Below are 27,948 nucleotides of genomic sequence, written 5' to 3'. Positions count from 1 at the left end.
ACATTTAAGTTAAAGTTAAAAATTATAGTATGAAAATAGAATAGAACAAACTTTAATTTAGATGGCGACGATGAAGGACACCTACAATTAACATATTTTATTAAAAATAATTCATTGTTTAACATATATAAAAAAAACTATCATCAACAATATTGAAAATAAAATAATAAAATCTAATTTGATAAAATAATTAAGCCTTTAATGTAGTTAAATAGTTAAAACTGAACATATAAATTAAATAAAAGTTATGTTTCTAAATATAAAATAGTGATTAAGTATATCAAATTAATCTTGACCTTGATTAACGAATCTATTCATAATTTTTAGTGAATAAAAAAATCTAGTTGATTATGCATAGATTGCATGTAAAAATAAGATCATATATGCCTGCACACTCTTTTATTAAGCCACTTTCTTGATCAAGTCAAAATTAGGCCATTCACGATCGGTCTTGAATGATAAACACTAATTTGAGTTGATAAAAACAATTTTCCTTGTATAACAAATGTAAATAAAAAAACTTAAAGAATGACATGGAAAGACAAATTATTGTAGAGAAATTCAGATATAAATATGAAAATGTAATTTTTCAAGACCAAGCACTTTAATAATCAGCTCCAGCGTACATTTAGTAAATTTATAACAGTTCCAGGGAACAACAACATTAATTTGAGTACGAATCACGCATGCAACAATCGATAATGTACATTGCTGGGGACAGGATTTCGGGTAGTTTTATTATTTAAATAAAATGCCTTTTATTAAAAATCTTAGCCCCCAAAATCTCTTAGACCGCCCCCCACTGGCCGACGATTGCGTGGACATGCATTATATATCCATAGATATATATATATAGACACGTATATTGCTTTATCTAATTTTCGCGTACAAGTGGATGTGCTAAACTAGGTTCTCTCATTACGTAGAAAGTTTTCTCTCCTCTCCACTATAAACTAGGAAGAAGTCACCAGAATTTTCATATTATATATATATATATGTTTGTGTGTACCCAAGTCCAAAAAAGGTTATGCACCAAAAATGGAATTGACACACAATGAGAATCCAGCCGGACGCGACTTACTGATATGATTATAGTAGAGATGCGGTTGAGCTGTATAGTTTCTGAATATAGTATCCTCTCCTACGTTTTATTTTTATTTTTATTTTTAATTATTGTCTTCTACCTATATGTTCTACTTGAGCTCTGGCCACTGATACCAGGATTTCAATAGCTATTAAACTCGAACTTGCTGACAATTGATAGCTGAAAGTCGAGAGCAAAGGATTTTCATATGTCGTAACACGTGATATGCGTAATCGATTAATGAGTAATGGCAAATTGGTATGTAATTACATAAACGGGGAGAGTACAATATTAAATGTTTACCAGTTACACCGCGTCAGATAATATGTACCTCAGATACATATACCCAGTATGCTACAACTAGTATTTGACCTTAAAAGGGATTCTCTTTCTCTGGGCAATTTAACGTGTGGAATTCCACCTGCACAAATATGTCTAGTGGAGGGCGGTAGCTAATGTAGATTGTGGAGCATATTTAACAGAAATTCCGTGAGCTGATCAACCAGCATTTGGGTTCTACATTCACACTTACCAATATATTGACACGTTAATAAAAAATGAGATGGTAGCTAGCTAGCCATTACTCATTAATTAAGTAATATCCATAACGATATGAAGTCAGATCTCTCGTTGTCTGTCCCGACATTTGACTTTCTTTAATATCGGCATAGACACTCTCTTGTAGTATCGAAAATAAATTGCATTGGCTGGTTGGGGGTGTTTTCCAAAAGAATATGTTTAATTCCTACATCACAGACATTTTGTTTTGTCCTCTTCAAGTGAATTCACGAGTTGTCCCATCTATTGGCTGATAGTGACTATTACTTGAACATCTAATCTCGCGTTGGCTATGCTTTTAGTGAATATCAAATTTTTATATACTATATGTAAAGTTTACAGCAGGAAGCGCACGTTGTCAACTTCTTTACCAAAATAATAAAAAGCAAAGGGAAATAGAATGTACTTAATTTACCAAAAAAATAAAATGATGTACTTCTAAAATTGGAACGTCTTCTTATCTTCCTTGCATGCATGCGTGTCATGCAGAGCAACTAATTTACTATGCGACGATGAAAGAAGAAATTAGTATAGTAGGTCACACTCTTACCTGTCAATCAAGAGATTGCAAGTTCAAAACTCATGATGATACTATGTATATTCATTTATTAGATATTGAAATTTTTATTTCATTATATTGGATTCACGGACCTCTTTATAATTGAAAATTTTACCTTATCACAACTAGTCAATACATAACCCGAACCTTGGGCCAAAACCCCAGCTAATTCCCAACTGTCGTTACCTTTTTTCCCCCCTCTTACTAAACATCTAATTAGGGCACGTAGTATATCGTCCATTAAGCCCTTCTCGGGCACTTGCGACTGGACAAATATGCAACTCTTGGTGAGATCTAGATTTCCTGATCAGGAAATGCACTAAACTTTTTGCCCCACTTAATGGGGAGGAAAGAAGAATACAAATAACTTCCTTGGTTCATCGCCACGTTTTGATTTTTCAAGAAGCATAAAATCTATTGTGGCCAGAGAAGCAATTGGGAGTGCCTGGTGAATCAACATCGCAATTATTGCTCTTCCCAATCTTTCCCTATAAATTCCCTTCCATGCATTCGATCGGTTCAGCATTGACGTTCAGTGACATTAATCACACTATCACCATACTAAGTGAGGCAGTATGGGGCAGTTTTCAAGAAACCATCCTATGAGAGTCCGGATTGCAGCAGTATTATTGATCGTATGTGCGGTTCTTGTGGGAATAATAGAAGCAAGATGGATAGAAAAAGAAGCGGTTTCAGTTGGCAAGAGTAGTCATTCGGGAGGGGATGTTAGAGTTTGTGGATACACGAAAGATGGTCGAGAGATTCGTACTGAGGGTAGCACGGCTAGTTGCTTTGGCGGCGGACATGGCGGGGGTGGTGTTGGTATAGGAGTAGGCGGGGGAGGTAGTGCCGGTGTGGGTGGCAGCAGTGGTGGTGGAGGCAGCGGTGGAGGTGGAGGAGGAGGTGGTGGAGCTACAAGAGGTGGAGCTGGTGCCGGGATTGGAGGTGGTGTTGGGGTTGGTGTAGGCATTGGAGGTGGAGTTAGTGGCGGTGTTGGTGGTGGTGCTGGGTCAGGTGGTGGAGGTAGAGGTGGAGGAGAAGGTGGCGGAGTTGCAGGAGGTGGTGCTGGTGCAGGGGTTGGAGGTGGAGCTGGAGGTGGAGCTGGCATTGGAGGCGGTGCTGGTGTCGGTGTAGGTGTCAGAGGTGGAGTTGGTGGTGGTGCTGGAGTAGGTGGTGGTGGTGGTGCTGGAGCAAGTGGTGGAGGTAGAGGTAGTGCCGGTGCTGGGGTTGGAGGTGGTGCCGGTGCTGGCGTAGGTGTTGGAGGTGGAGTTGGTGTAGGTACAGGTGGTGGTGGCGGTGCTGGTGGTGGGGGAGGTGGCGGTGCTGGTGTAGGCGTTGGGGGTGGTGCTAGAGTCGGTGGAGGTATTGGAGCTGGGGTAAGCGGCGGCGCTGGAGGTGGCGTTGGTGCAGGTGCTGGAGGTGGTGCTGGAGCCGGAGTAGGTGCCGGTGGTGGAGTTGGTGGAGGTGTAAGAGGTGGGGCAGGCGGTGGTGCTAGTGCTGGAGTTGGAGGCGGAGCGGGTGTTGGCGCTAGGGGTGGAGGAGGTGCGGCTGTTGGAGGTGGTGCTGGGGTTGGCGGTGGTGCGGGTGTCGGTGCTGGCGGTGGAGCTGGGGTAGGCGGCGGCGCTGGAGGTGGCGTCGGTGCAGGTGCTGGAGGTGGTGCTGGAGCCGGAGTAGGTGCCGGTGCCGGTGGTGGAGTTGGTGCAGGGGTAAGAGGCGGGGCAGGCGGTGGTGCTGGTGCTGGAGTTGGAGGCGGAGCAGGTGGCGGCGCTGGTGGTGGAGGAGGTGCGACTGTTGGAGGTGGTGCTGGGGCTGGAGGTGGTGCGAGTGTTGGGGCCGGTGGTGGAGCTGGAGCTGGAGCTGGAGTTGGAGCCGGAGCCGGTGTTGGCGTCTCTGTGGGAGGTGGTGTTGGTGTAGGTGGAGGTGTAGGAGGAGGTGCCGGTGCCGGTGCCGGAGGAGGTGTAGGAGTCAGCAATCGGAGAGCAAATAATGACAAGCCGGTCCATTATCATACCGAAAGTGGGCAAACCCCGTAAATATCCAATATGTAGTAAGATCCACACGATCTCACTTGTAAAATAAATAAAGAAATAACCTATCGTAAAAAAAATAAAGAAATAAGTGAGTTGGATTTATAGAATTTATAGAACATTACGAGATGGCCTGTATATGTAACCTTAGGACGTCCCCCTCATCGATCCCTGGTCATCGGATTGTTCAACGAGTGCTAATTAAGGCGGGGGACGCGATGTCTTATTGGTACAATAAAATTTTCATTAATCCTTGTCGTCCATTACATTTTAAAATTCGATGATACTTTCCCCCTCTTTAAGTGTTCCATTTTAATTTTTCACCCTATATGTTATATATATATATATATATATATATTTGCATATACTCAAAGAAAGAGAAAGAAAGACTTTGACACAAATTTGTAAGAAGACGTGAAAGAAACTCTCGCACAGCCATGAGCACATTTTCTTTATCGTTCCCTAATTTTTCTACCCGATACTACTCTCCCCCCCTTCCCTCTAAGACATAATCATTAATTTTAATTTTTAAAAATTTACTTCAACCAAAATTATTTGAAAAAGTTTTCAAATAAATTCTATGCGACTCATTTATTATCTATACTTTACAAATGGAGAAGAAAACCAATTGGTGCAATATTCGATTTCTAAAAATACCGATTGAAAAATAAGATTAAAAACAATTAAGAATCAGTGGATCAAGAGAAAATTGTGACTAAAATTATCAATTCTATTATATTCTTTAATAAAATATCCCATATTTTCCACAATCTTTTTGTTCCACCCTCTCTCTCTTCCTCTTTCTCCTACCCGTGAGTAAAACTAATTTCTCCCCTTTTTCTCTGCTTTAAATCAGTTCTGTCACCTGATATGCATTCATCTATATTACAAAAGAGAAGAAGAAAAATATTCAGGAAAAAAGAAGAAGAAAAGAACGAAAATAAGGTAACATTCCCTTTCCAGTTTTGTCTATAAAAAAAATAACTCTATTAACAACAATTATCAAATTATGAAAAAAGATGGGATAAATTAGTAATGTTAATTGTTGAGGTATGTTTGGTTTCAAAAAAATTTTCAACTATACTCAACTCTACTTATCGTCAATTCAACAATACAATTATTACTTTTTCTATTTTTAAAATTTTTTTATCATTTAATTTAATTTTTAATATTAAATTATTTCAACTATTTATTATTTTTTTCATAATTCAACAATAGAATTATTACTTTTTATCAACTATTCATTACTTTTTTACTCTTTTTCTCATAATTCAATAATACAATCATTACAAACCAATTAAAACCAAAACTCAACTCAATCCAACTTTAAAACCAAACACATTAACCACCTTTTCACTTCCTATTCTCTCTCTCCCCTCCCACGGTTACTCTCGTTCTTCCTTTTCTATCTCATCTCACCATCTCTTTTCTTTAATTTTCAATTAATTTTATTTATTAATCTTTACAAAAGTAAATTTTATTTCTTTAATAATTTAGAAAGGAAACCAAAAAAAAAAGCACGCCATTCATGGCACTAGCACACGTCTTGTATTAAAAACTATAAAAATAATAATATTTCTGTAGATATTTTTAAAGAGCAAGAAAAAAGATATGGTAAATGGTGCGTAGCATCAGTACGTATTTTATGCTATAATAATTCGAAAGAGATGCACTTACTTTCAATGAAGAAGTTTATTTAATAAATCTCAAGGGGTTTGGCCCAGTGGTTAATGTGCATTTAAGTTTACACCGAGACCCGGGTTCAAATTCTCTTGATGCCACCGGAGCGCATTTGGCGTAATTACCTGTTCCGTGAGCCGCTGGGGGTTCATGAAGCCCCGGGAATTAGTCGGGCGAACCTTGAACATCCCGGGTTAGCAAAAAAAAAAGTTTATTCAATACAATCAGGTAACAATAATCAAAGTATTGTCATTTGATACGTAATTCAATCAAGTTATTGTCATTTGCTCAACTATCAGTAACTTACTCAAATAAAAGATAGTAATATTATAGGTGCGATGTCAGATTAAAGACCCAACTTGGCGCCAAGTGATCTGCCATATAAGCAAAAGTAGAGGTGGTAATTAAGTGTTTTATTTTGAAAAGAGACGATGTGACTGGCACATTACAAAACTATAAGGTACCTTTGAAATTTACCCTACATACTCGAAATTAAAGTACTTCATAGAATATCCTGATAATTTGCTCTGAACATGGTTAGAATAATTTCGCGTTTGACCAATATGGAGTTTAGTTGATAGAAGAAGAATGCGAAAAAATTAACATAGTAAATTAATATAAGATATTCCGTTATTAATTAAGAATATATTGGAGGTACAATCATAACTTATAGCTTGAATTGGTAGCTGTGAAACAACTCTTTCGAAAATTGCATTCCTATATGCATCAAATATTAATTTTTTTCGATTACAAAAAAGAACCAATGACTAGTATAATAAAAGAGAAATTATAAATAATTAATAGATAGGTATGGGTAGTCCCATTAAGTATCGAACCTACGACATTTAAATCAACAGTCAAATACATGTGTTACTATACTACACCCTGGTACAAGGAGATAAAAATTTAAATAAAAAGATACAGATAATTCCATTGATGAAATCAAAACTGAAACCTCTTGATTCCTATATGATGACATTTGTCAATGTACTGCGTCTCCTTTCTGAACAATACATATAGTTGACAAGGCATAATATTTATGTTTTGGGTGAATTAGGGGGGCGAGGCCCAATTGCATGACTAGGCATAATATTTAAAAGAGAAGAATACTTCTATTTTCTATACAAGACCAGAAATGGAAATTGGAAATCAAAATTTTGATTATGGTTTCCTTATATAATATGTCGAATGGAACAATGAATTACCAAAATCCCCTTGCATAATCAAAATATCACAACGTCGTCGTTCCGCCCATGAGAGTCAGATGCTGACAGGCCATATCTAGATACAGGCCTATTTGGTCCAACGTTGAGGCATACTAGGTTGTGACTGACTTGGTCGCCAGACTAGCTTGATTCGAACTTGGGTGGTTAGACCAAGATGATCGCGACCGATGTCAAGGTGGTCGAAAGCCTCTATCTGAGAAACAAGATATATTGCAATAACGTTCACTCTTGATAATAAGAGATTTTAGGATCAATTCTTGCCGGTAATGTCTCCCCTTTTTCTCATGAGCCTCGCTTACATTGTCATCATAAAGGATAGTTATACGGAGGGTACGGTCCTAGATCACCGAAAAAAAGGATAGTTATATGGAAATCCATAGTTTAGGCTAATTCAAAATAAGATCTCATTTCAAAAGAAGGGGTCTTAATGCATGCAGTGGCATAAGACGTTGACTCGGAACTAAGAAGTCCTAGATTGGATCATCGCTAGTGAGACTTATGTGCCCCTTTATTTAGATTTATTTCTTACTCTTATAACTTTTGATGAACTTGGCAACTAATTGACAGCTGACTTGTGGTCCCATCAAGAATCTTCAGAAGTAGAAGTGGCAGTGCGGATATTTACAGGGCAAATCCATCCCTCTCAAGCACTTCCCGGCCAAACTAGTGAAAGTTACCCCTCGATCTACTGACAAGCAATGGCTTCTACTAGGAGTGTGCAAAGAATATAAATCTAGGATGAGTTTAATATTGAATCGCCACGTCGAAAGATATCACTAGCTGGGATAGGCAACCTCTTGATCTGCTCAGCCTTCGCTTGATGGCAAATGCTGATTCAAGGTTCTTGAAGCAGATGATGTATTTTCCATGTCTGATATTTCTTAATTAGCTTTGATATTCCATCATGCTTGAGGTAGCTATGACGAGAGCTGTCGTCCCCCCTAAAAACCCTCCCAAGCCCTCAATTCAAACATTGCGTTATGGTAGCAATGTAATCTTATCAGTTCTTTTCATTAAAGTTTCTAGTTATGGTCCTAACCTCATTTGTATTTTAATTCCCCAATCTAGTTCCCGCTTATAAATATCTTCTCCCTCCATGTTTCCAAGCCGTATCCGTCCCTGCTGCAAAATATCATCCAAACATATATATATATATATATTTATATATATCGCAGCTTGAAACAAGAATTCTGCAAGTCCAAGGGGATTGTAAACTGTGACACTCCCACGAGATATTCTCTCCCGGAATTAATCATGGTGAAGGGAAAAGAACATGAAGATATTGATGCCCGAACTTTTCCAATCAATTGTTAGTGAACAGAACACATGTAAAAATGCTGAATTTCTTTTAGGTTGATCTGACCAGAGGGCTGTGTGCTCAAAGAATCCATGATGTTCATAAAAGTAAACTTTTTCAAGTGGAATTTTTCAAATATCTTTAAGAGCAGAAACGATCACTTATACAGAATATTCATAAGTATATATGTGTGGTCCATCCAATAGTATCATTTCTGTTCCAGAAGATGAGAATTCTGGCCCATCATCATCACCATATATATATATATTCTTCTATGGCTTCATTGTCTACTCGATATTACGTAATTGATCGCTTGACAAATTTCACCCAGCCCCAATTACAGGACCTGGTACTCACATATGTATACATTAAAACCGAATTTTGTAGTTCAACCTTTAATCGATAAAGATCCATAAGGATAGTTATGTGGTATCGCCAAAAAATATCTAGTTAGGAATTTCCTTCTTGCCTTTACATATAGTTACGTATTCTCTCTCATATTCTCGTACAGAGAAAATTAAAGATGCCCTTCTCTCTTTTACTTCTCTTTATTTATGGGATTGGATATAACCCCCTTGGGACACTTTCAAACATGTCACAGGCGGGAATCCCTGATCGATCGGATCAGATCCTTCTAGCTATAGAGATATCTTCTGCATTTCACTTTACTTCGCCCATATATAGATTCCCTGGTTTTTTCCAACCATGCGCACAAAACAATCTACTTCATGTTATCTGATTTGCACTAGACACGTGCGGCGAATATGACTGCTCACTCAAAAGGAGGACATATATATACAGACTATAATGCGAACCATGATAAACAACCTTGAAGATTTAGTTGAACCCGTGAAACCCGACCCAACTAAATAAATGGACTCTTAATTACCTCTAGGAAGTTTTGAGTACCTGAATAGGGAGATGTCGTTCCCCCATCCATGTGATCAGTCACTTACCCTCCAAGACCGAAATTCTCCATCTTCACCACTCCATTACACTGTGAGGATATCTCTCCACCAAAGACGATTTTATTTCTATTTCATCCATTATCAAACAAGTCGATATTTTCATTTAAAGTAAAGCGATGCATGAAAATGAAACCCGGAGAATATTAACTTTTGAAGTGGGAGGAGGTAAAGAGGGACAGGACACAGAAAGGTAGCACGAGAAATTTCGGCGTGGTATATTCTTTTTTTGGAAAGAAACAAGTATATGAGTAGCACTTATTGTTAGGATTCCTTACTTATGTGCAGAGGCTAAGAAATTTATTCTCCCATCATTCCTGCATAAAGTTTGAGTGATTCTGATTCATGAGAGATCCTAATAACAAAAAAAAAAACAAACAAACTTTTCACATTTTAATAATTCTAGCACGAACTTTTTTCTTTAACCTAAAAATGCATAAACTTTCGATTTAATAAAAATTCTAGCACAGCGTCAAATCTTCCCTTAATTTGTACGAAATCGAGGCCACAGAGGGCACCATCGTTTATCAACCGTTTCCTTTATTAGCGGATTTTCTGTATATTCATTCTTAAATATTTTACTTGTGGCAATTCATATAGTTATATAGTTAACTACAAGAAGGAAACATCTGTCCAAAAAACAAAACATGGCTAAGATAAAAGAGAAAACTGAATTAAAGAGCTTGATGAGCTCAGATTTGCATGTTCTTTGATTTGCTTTTCGGATATCACAACTAATTAATAGTTGAAGAAAAAATTGGACTCTGCGACTTAAAAGGTTTTCCCGAGTGGAGATGTTTTCCCTATGATCTTGTACAGATTCATTGGTTGGCTCTAAGCGAACTACCCGAGCTTTCCATATTCAAGTTCGGATCGTCTCAAACCTTCAAAAGGTGTCGAGGATGGGAAAAAAAAAAGCTCTTAGAAGAGAAAACAAAGTGCAGTGGACTGATCCCCCACCTACTGGATGGTCAAAATGGAGCACAGATGGCTCGTCATCACGAGAGCCATGGGGATTTGGTATCACAGGAGTCGAGATACTATCGGTCGAGTTCTTGGCATGTTTTCTTCTCCAATTGATATCAAAGAATCTAATGAGGCATGCAGTGAGATCAAGATTAGTTACTGAAACAGACTCTATGAATAACTTCTTTTGGATTACAAAGGAGCTGAACCAACCGCGGTGAATTTCTTTGGCTTTTAACGACATCTCAACTCTTAGGAAAGTTGTTTGCAGAACTGAGTTTCCTTCATATACCTTGGGAAGCGAATGCTTCTGCGCATTTACTTGTTGGCTAAACAAGGCACGAATAGGAGTTCCGAATTCCTCACATGGATTGATTGAGTGATCGGTAATCCGTCGGGAAACCTCGGTAAGGTGAGATTTCCAATGGATTATCCAGGGATCGGGGTTCCCTCCGTAATTCACTCCTTTAGGTAATCTTATCGAGGGAAAGTTCCCTCAGTTTGCAATAATTAATGATTCATCTCTTCCTTACTGACCTAAATATGTAAATTTGTAAAACCTTAAAATATTGTAGGGAATATTGGATATATATTACGTTAGCTCCAAGTAAAATTTTCAACTTAGTCATATGTACTGATTATTTTTTCTTAAGGCGTGCAGTAATTTATGAAGTAGATGAGAAGTGCACTAATTATATACTCTAGCTAATAATTATATATATAGATCATGACTATCCAATTTACTGTGTATATAATCTCATTAATTGAAAAACATATTTATCGAGCTGCAGGGGTGCTAGCACCTAATATATTTATACATAATGGTTGGAAAAACCAAATAAATGCGACAAAGTTTTGTTGAGAGGTACATAGAAGAAATTAGTTAATAAGATCTATGTATTTCACCGCAAAAAGAAATGTATTCTTTTATATGAAAGAGTGCAGTGGCCCGTGGAAGTGGGACAATTAACACCTTATTAAGTCTTTTTTTTCTTTCAAACTAATCCCTTGGCTGAACTGCCCATTACATATACCAGCGCTGGTGATTATAGCAATTCCTCCTATGAAATCCAATTTTAATGTAATTGTGCATAAAATGTTAATTTTCTCTACAGTATAATCGTGAATGGACCATAACTCATCCTGAATACGATAAATGACATAAATAATCACTGTTTCAGTTTTCTGCGATTGACAATTATTCTTTATATGGCACGGGAATATCACAGCTTCTAGATCAAATTAATAAGATTATTAAAAAAAAATTGCAGAAACCTATGGTGTACATAGTGACAATGAATTTGCGTAACTGACATTCACGATATTTCAGAAAATATAATCTTATATATATATATATATGAAAATAAAAAGAAAATTGTTCGGTCTTCCAAGTATTATACCGACATATTTCACGGAAAAAAAATTTTAACTTGTGTCCCCCCCTCAAGGGAGCTTTGATCAAGGAAATTTTCTTTGTGGCCTACCAATGGCAGATGCAATCAAACCCGGCCTCTATAGTAATAAATTATCGTACCCGAGGTCAAAAAAGAAAATTTGATAAAGATAAAGGCATTAATGTTACAATAATAGTGTTTTCTTCCTTTGGAGTCGCAAAAGTTTGAAACTAAAACAAAAGATGGCAAAGTGCATTGGACAACATCTTCCTCTCTACTATTTTTCTTGTTCCTATACATCTTTGTATTCGTAATAATTTGCTTAGACGGAGAACGATGAGGTCGGCTTCCTCTTCCACAATCGGGTTAGTGATCCTCAACTCTAGGCCTGACTTGTTTTGACCTCGCATGGACAAATAAAACTGCTTTGATGCCAAAGTTAAATTTTAATTGACACTAGCTATGAGCGCCCTGGATCAGCTTGATCGAAACATATAAGCTATTAAATGGTGAACTTTACCCCTTTTATATTCTCATATTTTTCCTTCAGTTTTTTCCAGATAGAGGGCAGTTACAATTACCAAACACATTTTTAACGAAAAGAAAAAAGAAATTAAATCTCGTTGATCAAAACAAATGCAGTTACAACCATGTCTCCGTTTGGATTCGACCGACCAATTGCATCCTAACATGTCTCTCCATGGCAATTTTATGTTATGTTGCCGTACAGTGGATAATTAATTTACTTAATTTTACATTTCCGTCGTCATTCGTGAGCATTTCAAGGAGTGAATGATCTTTCAAACTCCCGGAATATGTCAACATCCATGAGGAGAACCAACTAGTCAGTTGTTTTTTCTTACCAACTTTCCTCAGTCGATTCAAAAGAAAGCAGTAGAGAGAATGAGAATGTTTAAAAGCACAAAAGGACTCACAAGAGCACCAATCATCGCAAGCATAAACCGACCCCGATTTTCCTTATCTTGATCCATAGCTTCATTGATTCTTTGTTGATTCTTTTCCATTTTCCTCATCTTTTTTTTATTTAATTCAATTTCCTTTTCTTTTTGTTACAACTTATGAGGGAGACCCAAAATCCTAATAAATCAATAAGATGGGGAAATAAAGAGATACATAAAGTCTCACTAACGAGATTCGAACCTAGAACAAACCATACACTTTTTTTTCTCATTTGGTACGCCTTTTCTTTTTTCTTTCCCCGATACATATAGGAGGACCATGAGTCTAGAAGAGGGAGGAGAAATGGAATTAAAGGGACAAGTGGAGTTCTAGTAATAGGAATTGAAACCGGGACATCTTAACTTCAGACTTAGAGCAATATTTCTATACCAAACGCCCTTTCTCTTATGGATATATATCTCTCGTGAATATATTCTATTCATTCCTTCTTCTTTTTTTTATGTGCATCTTGGTATCTGGAAGCCCAACGGATCCCGAGTAATCCAATTCGAGCTAAGTCAACCTATTAAAGAGATAAAACTCTCACAGTATGAATTTTCTCCATTCACAATGCAAGAATTCGAGACCTTACTTAATGAAAATTAATAAGTACCGAACCGCTTAAATTCACCAATATAGTCCTATTCATTCTTTTCAATTTTTCCTTATTTTGTTTTAATTTTAGTTTCCTTCACTAGCAGCCCTTTATATCATTTTTTCCATCTATATATATATATGCCCCCTAAGATCAGCATTCGTTCACATCACAAGCTCTTGTAAAATCTCAAGAATCGGTTAGCTCCTTTCTCTTCATCATACCTTTCAGAAATCTATCCTTTGTTTAACACAAATTTGAGCCATTCCGTATTTTAGATTTCCTTATTAATTCCAAGTCATCTATAAAGAAACAAGTTCGGTTATCGAGAATCTTGCTAACTCTTGACTACTCCCCCTTGTTTTGTAGTTTCCGCTATCATGGCACCCCCCAATGACAAAGCACACACCCTTCTCAGCTTCTTCCGACCGAAGAGCCCTGAGAACCTCATCGGTCTATCAGGCAGGAAATTAACCGTTAAGGGTGTGCCGATCCTCTCAGAGGTCCCGAGCAACGTCTCCTTCACCCCGTTTTCCGAAGTCCCCATTTCCTCCGATGCACCGGCCCCCGTAATCCAGCGTGTCGAGTCAGGGGCCCACAAGGGTGGGTTTCTGGGGTTCAACAAGGGGGAACCGTCCGATCGTCTGATCAATTCCTTAGGGAAGTTCACCGGCAGGGATTTCGTGAGCATATTCAGGTTCAAGACATGGTGGTCCACCATGTGGGTCGGAAGTTCAGGCTCGGATGTCCAAATGGAGACCCAATGGGTGCTCCTAAATGTGCCAGAGACCGGATCATATGCCGTTATCGTGCCCATAATCGAGGGCAGCTTCCGGTCCGCCCTACATCCCGGGACAAACGGGCATGTCATGATATGCGCCGAGAGCGGGTCAAGCCAAAGGAAAACCTCATTTTTTAGGGCGATCGCATACATCCATGTCGGTGAAAATCCATACAACTTGATGAAAGATGCTTACAGTGCCATAAGGGTTCATCTCAACACCTTCAGGCTCTTGGAGGAAAAGAAGGTGCCCTCTCTGGTGGATAAGTTCGGTTGGTGCACTTGGGATGCATTCTACCTAACGGTGGACCCTGTTGGGGTTTGGCATGGGGTCAAGGACTTTGCTGATGGGGGAATCAGCCCTCGGTTTCTTATCATTGACGATGGGTGGCAGAGTATCAATCTAGATGGGCAAGACCCGACTAAGGACGCCAAGAATCTCGTCCTTGGCGGGACCCAGATGACTGCCAGGCTCTACCGGTTCGAGGAGTGTGAGAAGTTCCAGAAGTACAAGGGCGGGTTGATGACTGGCCAGAATGCTCCCTCGTTTGACCCAAAGAGGCCGAAGATGCTCATTGCCAAGGCCATAGAGTTGGAGCATGCCGAGAAGGATCGGGACAAGGCAGCCCTCTCAGGTGTGAAGGACTTGACCCAGTTCGAGATGAAGATCGCAGAACGGAAGAAGGAGCTGGACCTCATGATCGGGGAGGAAGAAGATGACGGTTCGATCCAAGGAGGAGGGTGCAAGGGATGTTCATGCAAGGCTAACTTTGGAATGAAAGCCTTCACAAGAGACTTGAAGACAACCTTCAAGGGCTTGGACGATATCTACGTGTGGCATGCCCTGTGTGGTGCTTGGGGCGGGGTGAGGCCTGGGGCAACCCACCTCGACTCCAAGGTGATCCCTTGTAAGTTATCCCCAGGACTCGATGGGACGATGACTGATCTCGCCGTTGTGAAAATCATCGAAGGAGGAATTGGGCTTGTCAATCCTAGTCAAGCTGATGATTTGTACGACTCCATGCACTCCTATCTTGCCAAAGTCGGTATCACTGGAGTGAAAGTTGATGTCATTCACGTAAGCCCACCCTCTAGCCATCTCTTCTCGATTCAATATTGTTGCATTTCCTGTCTATCGATCGACGGACTCTAACTGGCCAAATCTTGGATTTGTGTGTGCGTGCATGTTGAAACAGGATCTTGAATATGTTTGTGAAGAATATGGAGGCAGGGTTGATCTTGCAAAAGCTTACTACAAAGGGTTGTCGGATTCCATGTCGAAGAACTTCAATGGAACTGGACTTATCTCAAGCATGCAACAATGCAATGACTTTTTCCTCCTCGGAACTAGACAGATTTCATTTGGAAGAGTCGGTATGCATCTCTTCCCGTGATTGCACCACAGATCTTCTAGGGCCACATATGAAATTTACTTTATATGTTCCTACTCAATGCTGAAAACATTTATATTACTATTAGGTGACGATTTCTGGTTCCAAGACCCGAACGGGGACCCGATGGGAGTGTACTGGCTGCAGGGGGTGCACATGATCCATTGCGCCTACAACAGTATGTGGATGGGACAGATTATCCGACCTGACTGGGACATGTTCCAGTCGGACCACCTCTGCGCCAAGTTCCATGCTGGATCCAGGGCCATCTGCGGCGGGCCTATCTATGTTAGTGACTCTGTCGGAGGCCATGACTTCGAGCTGATCAAGAAGCTGGTGTTCCCGGACGGCACCATTCCGAAGTGCCAGCACTTCGCCCTCCCTACCCGTGACTGCCTCTTCAAGAACCCTCTCTTCGACATGAAGAGTATCTTGAAGATTTGGAACGTAAACAAGGTGATTGCGTTAATTCTTCTCATGACGCTATATGAATTTATTCACACTTGATATTATAAATCTATGGGACCATACGAACAATTATATTGGCAATACTGTTCGTGCAGTATGGTGGTGTCATAGGGGCATTTAACTGCCAAGGAGCTGGGTGGGACCCAAAAGAGCATAGGATCCGGGGCCATTCCGAGTGCTACAAGCCCATGTCCGGCTCCGTGCACGTCACGGACATCGAGTGGGACCAGACCCCAGAATCCACCCGGATGGGCTGTGCTACGGAGTACGCAGTCTACCTGGATCAGGCGGAGCAAATCTTCCTTACCGGTGTCGGATCTAAGCCGATCCAGATCACAATCCAGCCTTCCACGTTCGAGATCTTTTCCTTTGTTCCCGTCACGACCATGGGCCCGAATGCTATCAAGTTCGCCCCGATCGGGCTCACCAACATGTTCAACAGTGGAGGTACAATTCAGGAGCTGGAGTACGTTGACGTCTTCAGCGTCAAGATGACGGTGAAGGGCTCGGGCAAGCTATTGGCCTACGCCAGTAGGCCCCCCAGGAGCTGCTCGGTCAACGGTGTTGACGTGGTGTTCAGCTGGTCGTCCGACGGGAAGCTTACCGTGGATCTTCCATGGGATGAAGAAGCAGGAGGGATTTCTGACGTCGCTTTTCTTTTTTAACTAAGAAGAAATATTTAATTAGTATTATTATTATCATAATAATAATCTGTCAGACTCGAATCTAATATGGAGACACATATTGTAATGAGTTCGAGTCACGGATTAGGCCTCTATGAGTTTATTGTCGTGATATAATCATTTGAAGGACTTGAAGTTATAAATGCTAAGAAATATTACTTATAGTGTGGGATTATTTCAGCTTAATTATATAAGTACTTAAAAATTAGTGACAAGTTAGTTATAAGGAAAAATAAATGTAAAGTGAGAAATATGAGAGATAAGGGAATGAACTACTTAATCATTAAGTAAAAACAATCAATGAAATAAGAAATTTTGACTTAACAAACTAACTCATTTTTCACATATTCTTGTTCTTTATCCCCTACAAAACTTTTCCCGTCCTTATTCATTCATCCTTTCTTCCTATACATTTCTTCTATTAGCACAAACACCACCTTATTTTCATTACTTTTAGTTGTCTATCTATATATATAACAAAGACAAAACTTTATTTTATATATAAATATATATAGAATATATCTCTTTTCTTTTATCCCTTATATCTTTATATATCTCTAATATATTATTCTCTTATTTTCATGACTTTTAGCTGTATATATATAATATACATATATATATATATATAACAAGGACAAAAGCATTATACATATAGATAGACAGTGAAAAATAACAAAAATAGAGCATAATATCTCTTAGCATTTATAGCTTCAAGTCCTTGAAAGTAACAAAGAATGTAATGTAACACATAGGGGACTAATCCTAATATATTAGAGATATATAGAAATATTTCCATTCATTTCATATTTAATAGAGAGACACCGAGTGAGAGAAAGTAATTTATTGATACCCGAAATATAATTGCAATATATTATCGTTTACAGTGAAAAGCACTAAAAGACTGTGAGTGGTGATTAAGAAAGTATAAACATAAGTATTCATCTTTTAATTATATAATAATATAAAGAATAATATTATGCTTCTAAATTTATACTTCCACAAACATATGAGGAGATATTAACTGCTTACAGATATTTCTAATTACTAATAAAATACAGCATGTGCGTTGGACAGGCAGGTGTTCCCATTTGCCTTAATCTCCAAAACATGCAAATGTGCTCCGTCGACACAAACTGATTTCTAAGTAATGAGAATATATATATATATATATATATATATATATATAATTATGCAAATAGATACAATCATGGTGTGTTTGGTTTTAGAGTTAAGTAGAGTTGAGTTTTGATTTTAATTGGGTTGTAATGATTGTGTTGTTGAATTATAAGAAAAAGTGTGAAAAAGTAATGGATAGTTGATAGTTTTTAGTATAAAAAATTGAATTGAATGATTAAGAAAATTGAAGAAAAATGAAAAAGTAATAATTATGTTATTGATTTTTATTGTGTAGTGAGTAGAGTTAAAATTATAATTAAAATTTTAAAAACTTGACTGTAAAACCAAATCGGTTGTGAAAGTTATGCTAAGTTTGTAGTACTGAAAAGCAACCAATTAAGTCTACATCTGTACTTACAAAAGCAATAATATTAGAGAAAATTGATGTCTATAAGGTACATATCTTGGAAAATAGTTCACTATATTGGTTCCTGAAGATCAGATGGCATGGAGCTTCTTCTGCAATCTGATGCGCTCCTAATCAAATCAATTGTGAAATAGATACGAATGGTCAATCGGCCTTGCATGTGTAGGATATTGCTTGCTTGCTTGTCTAGCAGGAGCTTGTTAATACAGTAGATGAATGAAGATGTAAGTGGCTAAGGATATACTCACAGAGAGCCTAACTTTCAGAGTAGATATGACTTCTTACAAAAGAAGGGTAATAAAAAACTCAATCTAGGTGAGATTCGGGTCTGTATGGGGACTTAATAAACACAAGTGGTATCTTGCTTGTAATGTTCTTCACAATAGGTCACCACAACCTCACAATGGTCGAGATGGACGGGGCAGACATAAAAATTCTAAGATCATTTTGAGATTGAAATTCTGCTTATTTCTCTGTTTTTATCTGTTTCCTATATGTTATTGTATGTTTTATGGCGGTTCGAACCCGAACAACACGGGGTCCAATGCCCCTGCCATCGATTACGAGATCTAAAACCCTCACACACCGGGTGCGCGCGACCCGAGCGCGACATGAGGTCTAGCCTCGAATCACTGTTTCAATCTGAGTAGTGTCCAAGTGGAGGACGATTCAGATCGGGGCGTGTGAAAAGAGGTTAGACAATCACTCAAGAGCTTGATCGCGTCCCACGACTATCTCGAAGATCATTCGGTCCTCCTGGGTCAGCTGAGGGACATCCCCTCCCCCCAATCTAATCCATCTCTAATTGGGACCCTATGCATGAGTCACTAGTCAATGATAATTATTCGACATTCTGCACTAAATTATTTTGTATATGTCACGAGTTTCGTGATGATAAGCCCAGGGCAGACGATGGACATTCTAGTCATAGCCAACCAGTCTCTCGGCCGCTACTACATGTCTACTAGACAGTTCGACAACATCACGCTAGATGATACTCGATATAACAAAGTAAACGCTAGTGCAATCCTTCAGTACAACGACAACTACACAGATACTTCGCCTTCATATTTACCGGACACCCTGCCAATGTACGAAGACCTTGTTGCTGTCTCTAGTTTCACAAGTCGCATTAGGAGCCTTGCCAATGATGAAGGAACCCTAAATTGCATGTTAACTTAGGAGTAATAGATTTACCTCACGAAATATTTATATTCATATGAGCCCGCTCATATTATTTGGAGACAATTTATACTGTAAGAGTTTTACTCATTAGTGAGCCGACCTAATTCGAACTGAATTAGTCGGTTTTGTTGAGCTTTCGAATAGCGTTACACAAAAAAAAAATATTTGTATATACAAACAAGAGGGAACAAAACATCGATGTTTCTCCACGTGAGTTTACTCACCAAAGCGTCTGGATGTTTAATATGTCTATATTTTTTATGATGCTCGATACAGGTTGGAAAGGTGTCACTCACCGCACGTTAACGGCTGACGTAAACTTAACGGTATCACGTGGTTCAACATTATTGGACAAGTGAACCCACACTATTTTATTTAATAAAAATAAGAAAAAAAAATTAAAAAAAAGAAGAATTTATTCCGGCCGGAAAGGCGGAATTTGAATAAATTTGAACGTGTAATAGCCGTTGTTGTACAATAATTGGCTTGTTTTGGCTATTTGAATCAGATGGTTTAACATGACAAAATCCACTGTGGGACAACAGATGAATTAGTCAAAGAAGAAAATTAGAACATATGAGAAGTCCCACTATTTGGGCAGGGACACAAGTCAAAACCCATGGAGATGATTATTATGATTTGTTCCAGAAGATAAATTCGGAATTAACGTGTAATTAATTGACAGTTGTTCCTCAAGGGAATTGAATTTTCAGTTTCCAAGTTAAACAATAACCAAGACAAGTCCTGATGTTTAATTTATCATGCTTTGATCAATTTGGATTGAATTAAATAATTTGATGCATATTTTTCTTAAATAAGGTTTCAATTTAGAATTTTGTGAATGAAAATTATTCATGATTAAAAGAGTTCTATCCTTTCAGCTGTTAGATCTCACAAAGAAAGGATATCAATTCTTTCCAATACGAGATTGACACACGAACTTAGACATATGTATGGAAATACTGACGTTTTTGCATGGCTGATGGGGATCATTTTCTTAGCGAATCACACCAAAAGTGGGAATAGCCAAACACAAAATTGCGTGTTAATTGAACAGATTCAATTATCACTTGACTTGCTTTTATAATATGAGCCATATTATTATAGATAATAAATGTGTCGCATAGAATTTAATTGGAAACTTTTTCAAATTATTTTGTTGAAGTAAATTATTAAAAATTAAAATTAATGATTATGTGTGAGGGACCAGGGCAGAGTAGTATCAGGTAGAAAAATGTGGGAAAAATAAAGAAAATGTGCTCATGGCTATGAGAGAGTTTCTTTCATGTCTTCTTACAAATTTGTTGTCAAACTCTTTCTTTCTCTTTCTTTGAGTATATACAAATATATATATATATAATTTCTTTTATAATTAATTTCTTGAATTTATTTGATGAAAACCTTCATTTATTTCATATAATTGTCTTGTGCTAAAATTCTTTACATAATCTATAATAGCATATTTCTTAACAAAACATAAAATATTTTTTCCTATTTCCGGTAAAATACGATGTGCTTTTAGTTTAAGTTGAGATTAATATTCTATTTGGAGCTGTTTTTAGTTGTTAAGCGTTTGTTGTATAATTAAGAACAGCATAGAAGAAAGAAGCGGCGCGGTCGTTCTTCACTTCACTGCCACTGTGAACTGTGAGGGGGAGGGAGTCTGGTCATGGTGCGTGGAGTTAAGCTCATTGTCTTCGTGGTCTCCCTGGTCTGCTCCATCCAATGTTCGGTGGCCTCAGACGACGTTCTTATAAATAGTTGATTTGATGCCGACAACCTGTTCGACGAAATGCCTCACTGAGTACAATCCGAAGTTTCCTTCTCCGGTCGTCTCCAGTCTGGTCGTTCAGTCTCCAGTGTTGTCTTCCTGTCGGTGGTTCCGTCTCTGCTTTAGTCTGGTCGTTCTCTTTCCAGTGTTCGGGAGCTCGATTTTGCTGCTTCTGCGTGCAAGTAAGGTGTTCGATGATATGCTCATGAGAAGTGTGCACTTGTGGAATAGTCGTCCCCTGATTCCTGCTTGCTTGCTTCCTGCCTGCCTGATTCCTGGTTCCGCCGCTGAGAGGCCTGTGGGAGGCCAAATCTTCACCAGCAATGGCGGAATCGGCTCCTCAATCAGTAACAAATGGTGTCCAGAGTCTTCCGCAACCCATCTCCGGTGAGAAATTGGCACCGAAAGGGCCATTAAACTGGAGAAAAGTTTTTCCAAAGGTAAACTAAAATCTTGAGTACTTTGAGGGAGTCGACCACTGTAATGTAAAACCTCCATCGGAGATCCTGCAGATGGGACTCGACCAATGGTGCTACACTCTTGTTGGTCGATTCTTGGGCAAGACTCCCGAATTTGGAAAGATTGCTGCTGTTGTAAACGGTTTATGGGGTAAACAAGGGAAGGTTACGGTTAGCACCATGGGCTCCCTATTTATTTTCCAGTTTCCTAATGAGGATGTCATGACATGGGTTCTAGAAACAGGACCGTGGCATGTAGAGCGCAATTTTCTGATCTTGCAAAAATGGAGTCCGACTTTCACTGAAGAGGAACTGAGTTTGAAGAAGATGCCGATGTGGGCCCAATTGCGGAGAATTCCCCTTCAGTACTTCCATCCTAAAGGCATCAGCTTTTTAGCAAGTGCGATTGGTAAACCACTCTACATGGATAGAGCTACTGCCCTACGCTCGAGACTGGATTATGCTAAAGTATGTATAGAAATTGACTTTGGGAAGAAAATTCCAAGTGTTTTGAATGTTGATTTGGGAAATGAACACACAGTAGAGGTTCTTGTGGACACCCCATGGCTGCCTGAGAAGTGTGACAAATGCAAAGTTTTCGGTCACAGTTGCAGCAACCCATCTGCAGCCACTCCAGCAATACTGACACCAACCCCTGTGGAAGGGAGTTCTCCTCGGGCTGGTGAAAAAGCTGATGCTGAACGTGCTGAACTGTCCCCTCCTGATGCTGGAATGCTCGCTGGACAGGGAGTTTGCGAGTTGGAGGTCCCCAACTCTATTACTCCCACTCCCCCCCTTGCATCAGAGCAAGGAAAAGTGGCTGAATGGAGTGACTTGCACGGGGACAATATCGAAGTCCCTTCCAAAGGAGAGTCCTCACAGGTGAATAGCAAGCAAGTTCTCTTAGAAGATGTGAAGTCTCGTTCTGATGCGATCAGCTCAGATGATGAGCTGGAGGTATCCTCGCGTCGGGGAGTTACAACACAGAATCAGAGCATTACAGTGGAGGAGGTGAAATCAACCCAGAAAGTTCAAGGCAAAAGGAAACCTAGAACGGGCAAGGGAGGTAAACCTCCTAAATTACTATCATGATAATTACCTCTTGGAATGTTAGAGGGATAAATGACCCTCTGAAACAGAAAATGGTCTTTAAGTTTGCGAAGGAACACGATATAGGGATTTTTGCTCTCATTGAGACACGGGTAAAGGAAAACAATTGTCTAAAGATAGTGAATAAATGGAAGGGCTGGTTGTTGATGGAAAATTATCAGCATGCCCATAATGGCAGATTGTGGATTCTGATACGAGAGGACTTGCAGGTGCAATTCCTTAGCAAAACTAGTCAATATATCCATTTATTGGTAAATGTTCCCAAAGGAGTTGGTTGGGTTGCTTTGACTTTTGTTTATGCTTCAAATGACTTGTCGGAAAGAAGGGTGTTATGGCATGATCTGCAGACTTTAACAGTGGGTATGAGGTATAGTTGGATGTTGATGGGTGATTTCAATGCAATTAAAGAATTAGAAGAGGCCAAAGTAGTTGGGAGGGAAATTGTTGTTGATCAAAGTATAAGAGAATTTGCAGACTTCATTAGCACATCGGAGCTTAAGGATCACCCCTATACCGGCTGTTTTTTCACATGGAGCAACAAAAGACAGGAGGGGTTTCAAGCTAGGAAGATTGACAGAGCGTTGGTTAATGACTTATGGTTTCAACGGGATATTGCCTCAACAGTGGAATTTCTTTCTCCCGGAATTTCTGATCATAGTCCTATCATGTTGAGATTTGGTGCCAAAGAGAATGCGGGCCCAAAGCCTTTTAAGTTTTTCCATTTCTGGACTGAGCATCCAGAGTACTTGAAACTTGTGGAACGTGTGTGGATGGAGGTCCAGGAAGGTAATCCTATGGCAGTGCTTTACAAGAAATTGAGGAATCTAAAGAGACATCTGAAAGATTTCAATAGATCTTACTTTGGGGATGTGCATGCTAAAGTTGACGCCTTGCAAACTCAACTCGCTCAGATCCAAACTGAAATTCTTGAAAGTAATTGCATGTCTTCTGAAATTATGGAAAAGGAAATCGCTATAAGGGTTGAGCTATTAGAAGCCATGGATAAAGAGGAGAAGCTACTGAGACAAAAGTCAAGGGTGGCATGGTTAAAAGCGGGGGATCAGAACACTTCTTTCTTTCATAAGGCAGTGAAGATAAGAAATGCAAGAACCTCCATTCGAGTACTCTACACTAACTCAGGTTCCAAGCTGGAAGATATACATCAAATAAAAGCGGAAGCAGTCAACTTTTACCAAAGCCTTCTAGGAGAAAAGGATGCAAGCGTAGCGGGCACCTCTGCGACGCAACTTTCTTCTATTCTCAAAAAGAAGATCTCTCAGGCTCAACAACAACTGCTTGTGTCTCCTATCACAGAAGAGGAAATCAAATCAGCTCTGTTCTCAATGGGAAATGATAAATCACCTGGCCCAGACGGCTTCACGGTGTATTTTTATAAGCATGCTTGGAGAATTGTTCATAAAGACTTCTTTGCTGCTGTACAACATTACTTTTCGACAGGCGAGCTGCGCAGAGAGGTGAATTCTACAATATTAGCACTTGTCCCTAAGAAGGAGAAAGCTGATCGCATGAAGGACTTCCGCCCTATCTCATGCTGCAATGTGGTGTATAAATGCATTACCAAGGTGATCACCAACAGAATGAAAGGGGTCCTTCCTGATGTTATAAGCCTAAACCAGACAGCTTTTGTGCAGGGCAGGAGAATATCTGACAATGTCTTGCTTGCTCATGAGCTTGTAAGAAACTACCATAGACAAGGAATAACCCCCCGTTGTGCTATCAAAATTGACCTAATGAAAGCCTTTGACTCCTTGAACTGGGATTTTATTCTTAACTGTTTGAAGGTCATGGGATTTCCCCTATCATTTCTCAGATGGATCAAGGGATGTATTACCTCTCCTTACTTTTCAGTGGCTGTCAATGGCTCCTTATGTGGTTACTTTGCCGGCCAAAGGGGATTGCGACAAGGTGACCCCCTATCACCCTATTTGTTTGTTATTGCCATGGAGGTCTTCTCAAAGCTTTTGGACACTGCTGCAGACGAAGGCAGAATCGGCTTCCATCCTAGATGTAAGTCTATCAAGCTCACCCATCTCTGCTTTGTTGATGATCTATTCTTGTTCACAAACGGGTCCAAAGAGTCTCTTGTTGCCATTCTGGAAGTGTTGAACACCTTTTATAACTGGTCTGGGCTCAAGCTGAACCCTGAGAAATCTGAAATCTTCACGGGAGGCATCACTGAGGAAGGCATCTCTATATTGGTGAATAGCTCGGGTTTTAAGAAAGGTACTCTTCCTGTGAGATACTTGGGGCTCCCTCTTGTCTCGGGCAAGCTTTCCACGAAGAACTGCGAGGCTCTTACTGAGAGAATCCTAAAGCGTATAAGGAGTTGGTCTGTGAAACACTTGTCTTACGCGGGACGAGTACAGTTGATCAATTCAGTACTTTTCAGCATGGCCAGCTACTGGTGTATCCACTTCATTCTTCCCAAGAAAGTCATAAAGTTGGTGCAGCAGAAGTGCAGATCCTTCCTCTGGAAAGGCCTTGAGCAGCATATAGGAGGAGGAAAGCTCGGCTGGGAAACTCTATGTCTTCCAAAGTCTGATGGAGGACTCGGTATCAAGGACCTAACCCTGTGGAATAAGGTATGCGTACTCAAAAACCTTTGGTCTCTCCTCGTGCGTTCAGGGTCTCTTTGGGTGGCCTGGGTTGCTAAATATTTAATCAAAGACCGAAGTATTTGGTCTTTAAGGATACCTGGTGATTGTTCTTGGAACTGGAGAAAACTTTTACAGCTGAGGACTTTGATGTCTCCCTATATCCGCTATTGTGTTGGCCCTGGTACGAACGTATCTTTCTGGTATGACAAGTGGTTACCGGTCGGTTCTTTAATAAACTATTGCACCAGGGGGCTCCAGTGCTTTCCGTCGATTAGGGAGCACGCAACAGTTAGTTCGATTCTGGTTGATGGATGCTGGCATTGGCCTAGAAGCTCGGATCTGCAAGCTGGCCTGCTCCGTGATCTCGCTAATGCAATTCAACTCTCTGATCGTGATAGGGTCACATGGACGGCTCACAAATCCGAGACATTTTCTGTTGCTAGTGCGTGGAAATGCTTTAGTCCCAGAAGCCAGAAGATGGAATGGAGGAACGCAATCTGGTTTGAGGGGCAGTTTCCTCGATCCTCTTTCATTAGCTGGCTTTGTATTCATAATAGATTGAGTACAAAAGATAGGCTTATGAGTTGGAGAATCTCGATTACTGCTCCCGAATGCGAATTCTGTAGTTTGTAATTGGAGACCCGAAATCACCTCTTTTTTGAATGCCCTATCACCCAAGGGATTTGGAGAAGTTTATTAGACCGTGTTGGAATGAACAAACACAATGTCGACTGGAATACGGAACTTTGCTGGGTCTCCTCTCTCCGTGGAAAGAAGCTGGATATTATTTGTCTTAAACTTCTCTGGACTCACTACATTTACTGCATCTGGAGGGAGAAGAACGCCAGGCTCTACCGGAATCAAGTCTCACCTCCAACAATTATAATACGAAGGATCTTCTCGGATGTGAAAGCAAAGTTGTCTGTTCTCCCTCGATTCTCATGCAAAATTGCACACTCTATCATTGCGAGGCATATGTTTCACCATTTTGATACTGCAACTAGTTGACTTGGGAGTAGCTCTTGGGTATTTTTTATTTTACTCCGTATAGAGGAAAATGGTATTGGTTTCTGATGTAAATTCATCTGTTATCAATGAAGTTTCATCATTTATCCAAAAAAAAAAAAATATTCTATTTGGCATCAGCACAACTCTGGTCATAAGATACTTCAAGTCTACAATTTTATTTACATAACAAAATTAATGGAGAGAGAGAAAAAATTTCATGGAAGAAATTTAGTCTGAGAGAATGAAACAAAGCGGGAAGTTAATAGGTACTTAGTCAAAGAAAGACGATGTTTTGGAGAAAAAAAATAATATCTTGGAGGACAAAAGTAATTTAATTGAATGTAGCAAAAACGATAAGAAAAATTATATTCAATTGAATCTTATGAATAGTTGTAAGAAAGATAATTAGGAATTATGCAAAAGCAAGCAATAAAATGTGGTTTTTGATAGAGAGAAAAAACTAGGAATTGTACAGAATTGATTAGATTACAATTGATTAGTCAATTAATACAAAGGAGAGAGAAGGGTATCCGGATGGCAATAGAATTAAATTTAAGTAAATTACAGAAGCCTTAATTAAGAGAGATATTAATTATGTAAATTTCAATTTAATGTTCCTCAATCACGGGGCCTAAAGCCATTGCTTTAGTGGCTTGACCCTTGGGCCGGCCTTGAGACCTACAAGATAAAGATGTATCAGTTTTTGCAAAACCCAATAATATGACTCGGCGGGCGCCCCCCCCCCCCCCCCCCCAAAGTTTCACCATGAAAATCGAAGTTCACTACTTAGTCCCAAAACGCGAGAATGATACCACTGCACCAATTCCTTTTTGTCCATATGACCAAAATTTTCTTTTCCTTTTTTTTTTGTTACAAGATGACTTTTTTTGTTTGAGTGAAAATATATGATTCAAATTTTAGCTCAGTCAAAACTCAATGTTGATTGGTGAATTCACGATTGGGAGAACACACATATATATCTGACCATGCATGCATGGCACTTGGCCATGTATACCGCTGATCTTTTTGTTTTTTTTTTGTCGACCTTAATATCCGGAAGTCCAATTAAAATTCGATTAATTCAATCGAGTCGGGTCTGTCCATTAATAAATAAAATTCTCTCAATGTGAATTTTCTCTTACAAGATTCAAACTCGAGACCAAACTTATGAGGAACAAGTTCTGAATCGCTTTATTGGTCTCATTTGAACTATCAATTTGTTCAATTTATGTAACTAAAAATATAATTATCATTTTCTCACTTCCTATCTCCCCGTATGATTGGGTGTTACACATCCAAATAAATGAGTATTACTCATACAATATTTACTCCGATTCTAAGAGTGCATGTGCATGGCTCTTCAACCTCACCGACATGTCACCATCTACAGGAACTAACCAGGTCGGTTGTTTTATCTTACCAACTTCTCCCTGCCACTTCAAGCAGAAGTGGACTCATAAGGGCACCAATCCCGGCAGAAACCGCCCAAATTTTCCTCATCTATTGACCGGTAGATTTGCTGATTCTACTCATTCTTTTGAATTTCCTTTTCTTTTCAATTAATTTCCTTGACACACGTAGCCTCCTTTCTTTATCATTTCCTCAACTATATATATATATA

At 39.3% G+C, this 27,948-nt stretch overlaps 2 protein-coding genes across 2 annotated transcripts; both read left to right on the top strand.

Annotated features, from left to right (window-relative positions):
• Positions 1-2,776: 2,776 nt before the first annotated feature.
• On the top strand, positions 2,777-4,234 carry LOC116213738 (glycine-rich cell wall structural protein-like). The gene has a single exon (XM_031548781.1). The coding sequence runs from the start codon at positions 2,777-2,779 to the stop codon at positions 4,232-4,234; it is 1,458 nt and encodes a 485-aa protein (XP_031404641.1).
• Positions 4,235-13,462: 9,228 nt separating this feature from the next.
• LOC116215350 (stachyose synthase-like) lies at positions 13,463-16,809 on the top strand. The gene is made up of 5 exons (XM_031551031.1): positions 13,463-13,510; positions 13,681-15,170; positions 15,289-15,466; positions 15,572-15,939; positions 16,047-16,809. Exons 2-5 carry the CDS (start codon positions 13,692-13,694, stop codon positions 16,614-16,616), a joined length of 2,595 nt encoding a protein of 864 aa, XP_031406891.1. The 5' UTR covers positions 13,463-13,510; positions 13,681-13,691; the 3' UTR covers positions 16,617-16,809.
• Positions 16,810-27,948: the final 11,139 nt, after the last annotated feature.

Source organism: Punica granatum, chromosome 7 (genome assembly GCF_007655135.1).
Source record: "Punica granatum isolate Tunisia-2019 chromosome 7, ASM765513v2, whole genome shotgun sequence".
NCBI lineage: Eukaryota > Viridiplantae > Streptophyta > Magnoliopsida > Myrtales > Lythraceae > Punica > Punica granatum.
This window is presented reverse-complemented; position numbering and strand designations above follow the sequence as displayed.

What these genes read in the sequence shown, in the direction of transcription:
- LOC116213738 (XM_031548781.1), top strand. Translation starts at nt 2,777, where the DNA reads ATGGGGCAGTTTTCAAGAAACCATCCTATGAGAGTCCGGATTGCAGCA.
- LOC116215350 (XM_031551031.1), top strand. Translation starts at nt 13,692, where the DNA reads ATGGCACCCCCCAATGACAAAGCACACACCCTTCTCAGCTTCTTCCGA. An exon ending in TGAAAGTTGATGTCATTCAC is followed by an intron (nt 15,171 to 15,288) that starts GTAAGCCCACCC and finishes ATGTTGAAACAG; the next exon opens with GATCTTGAATATGTTTGTGA. An exon ending in GATTTCATTTGGAAGAGTCG is followed by an intron (nt 15,467 to 15,571) that starts GTATGCATCTCT and finishes TATTACTATTAG; the next exon opens with GTGACGATTTCTGGTTCCAA.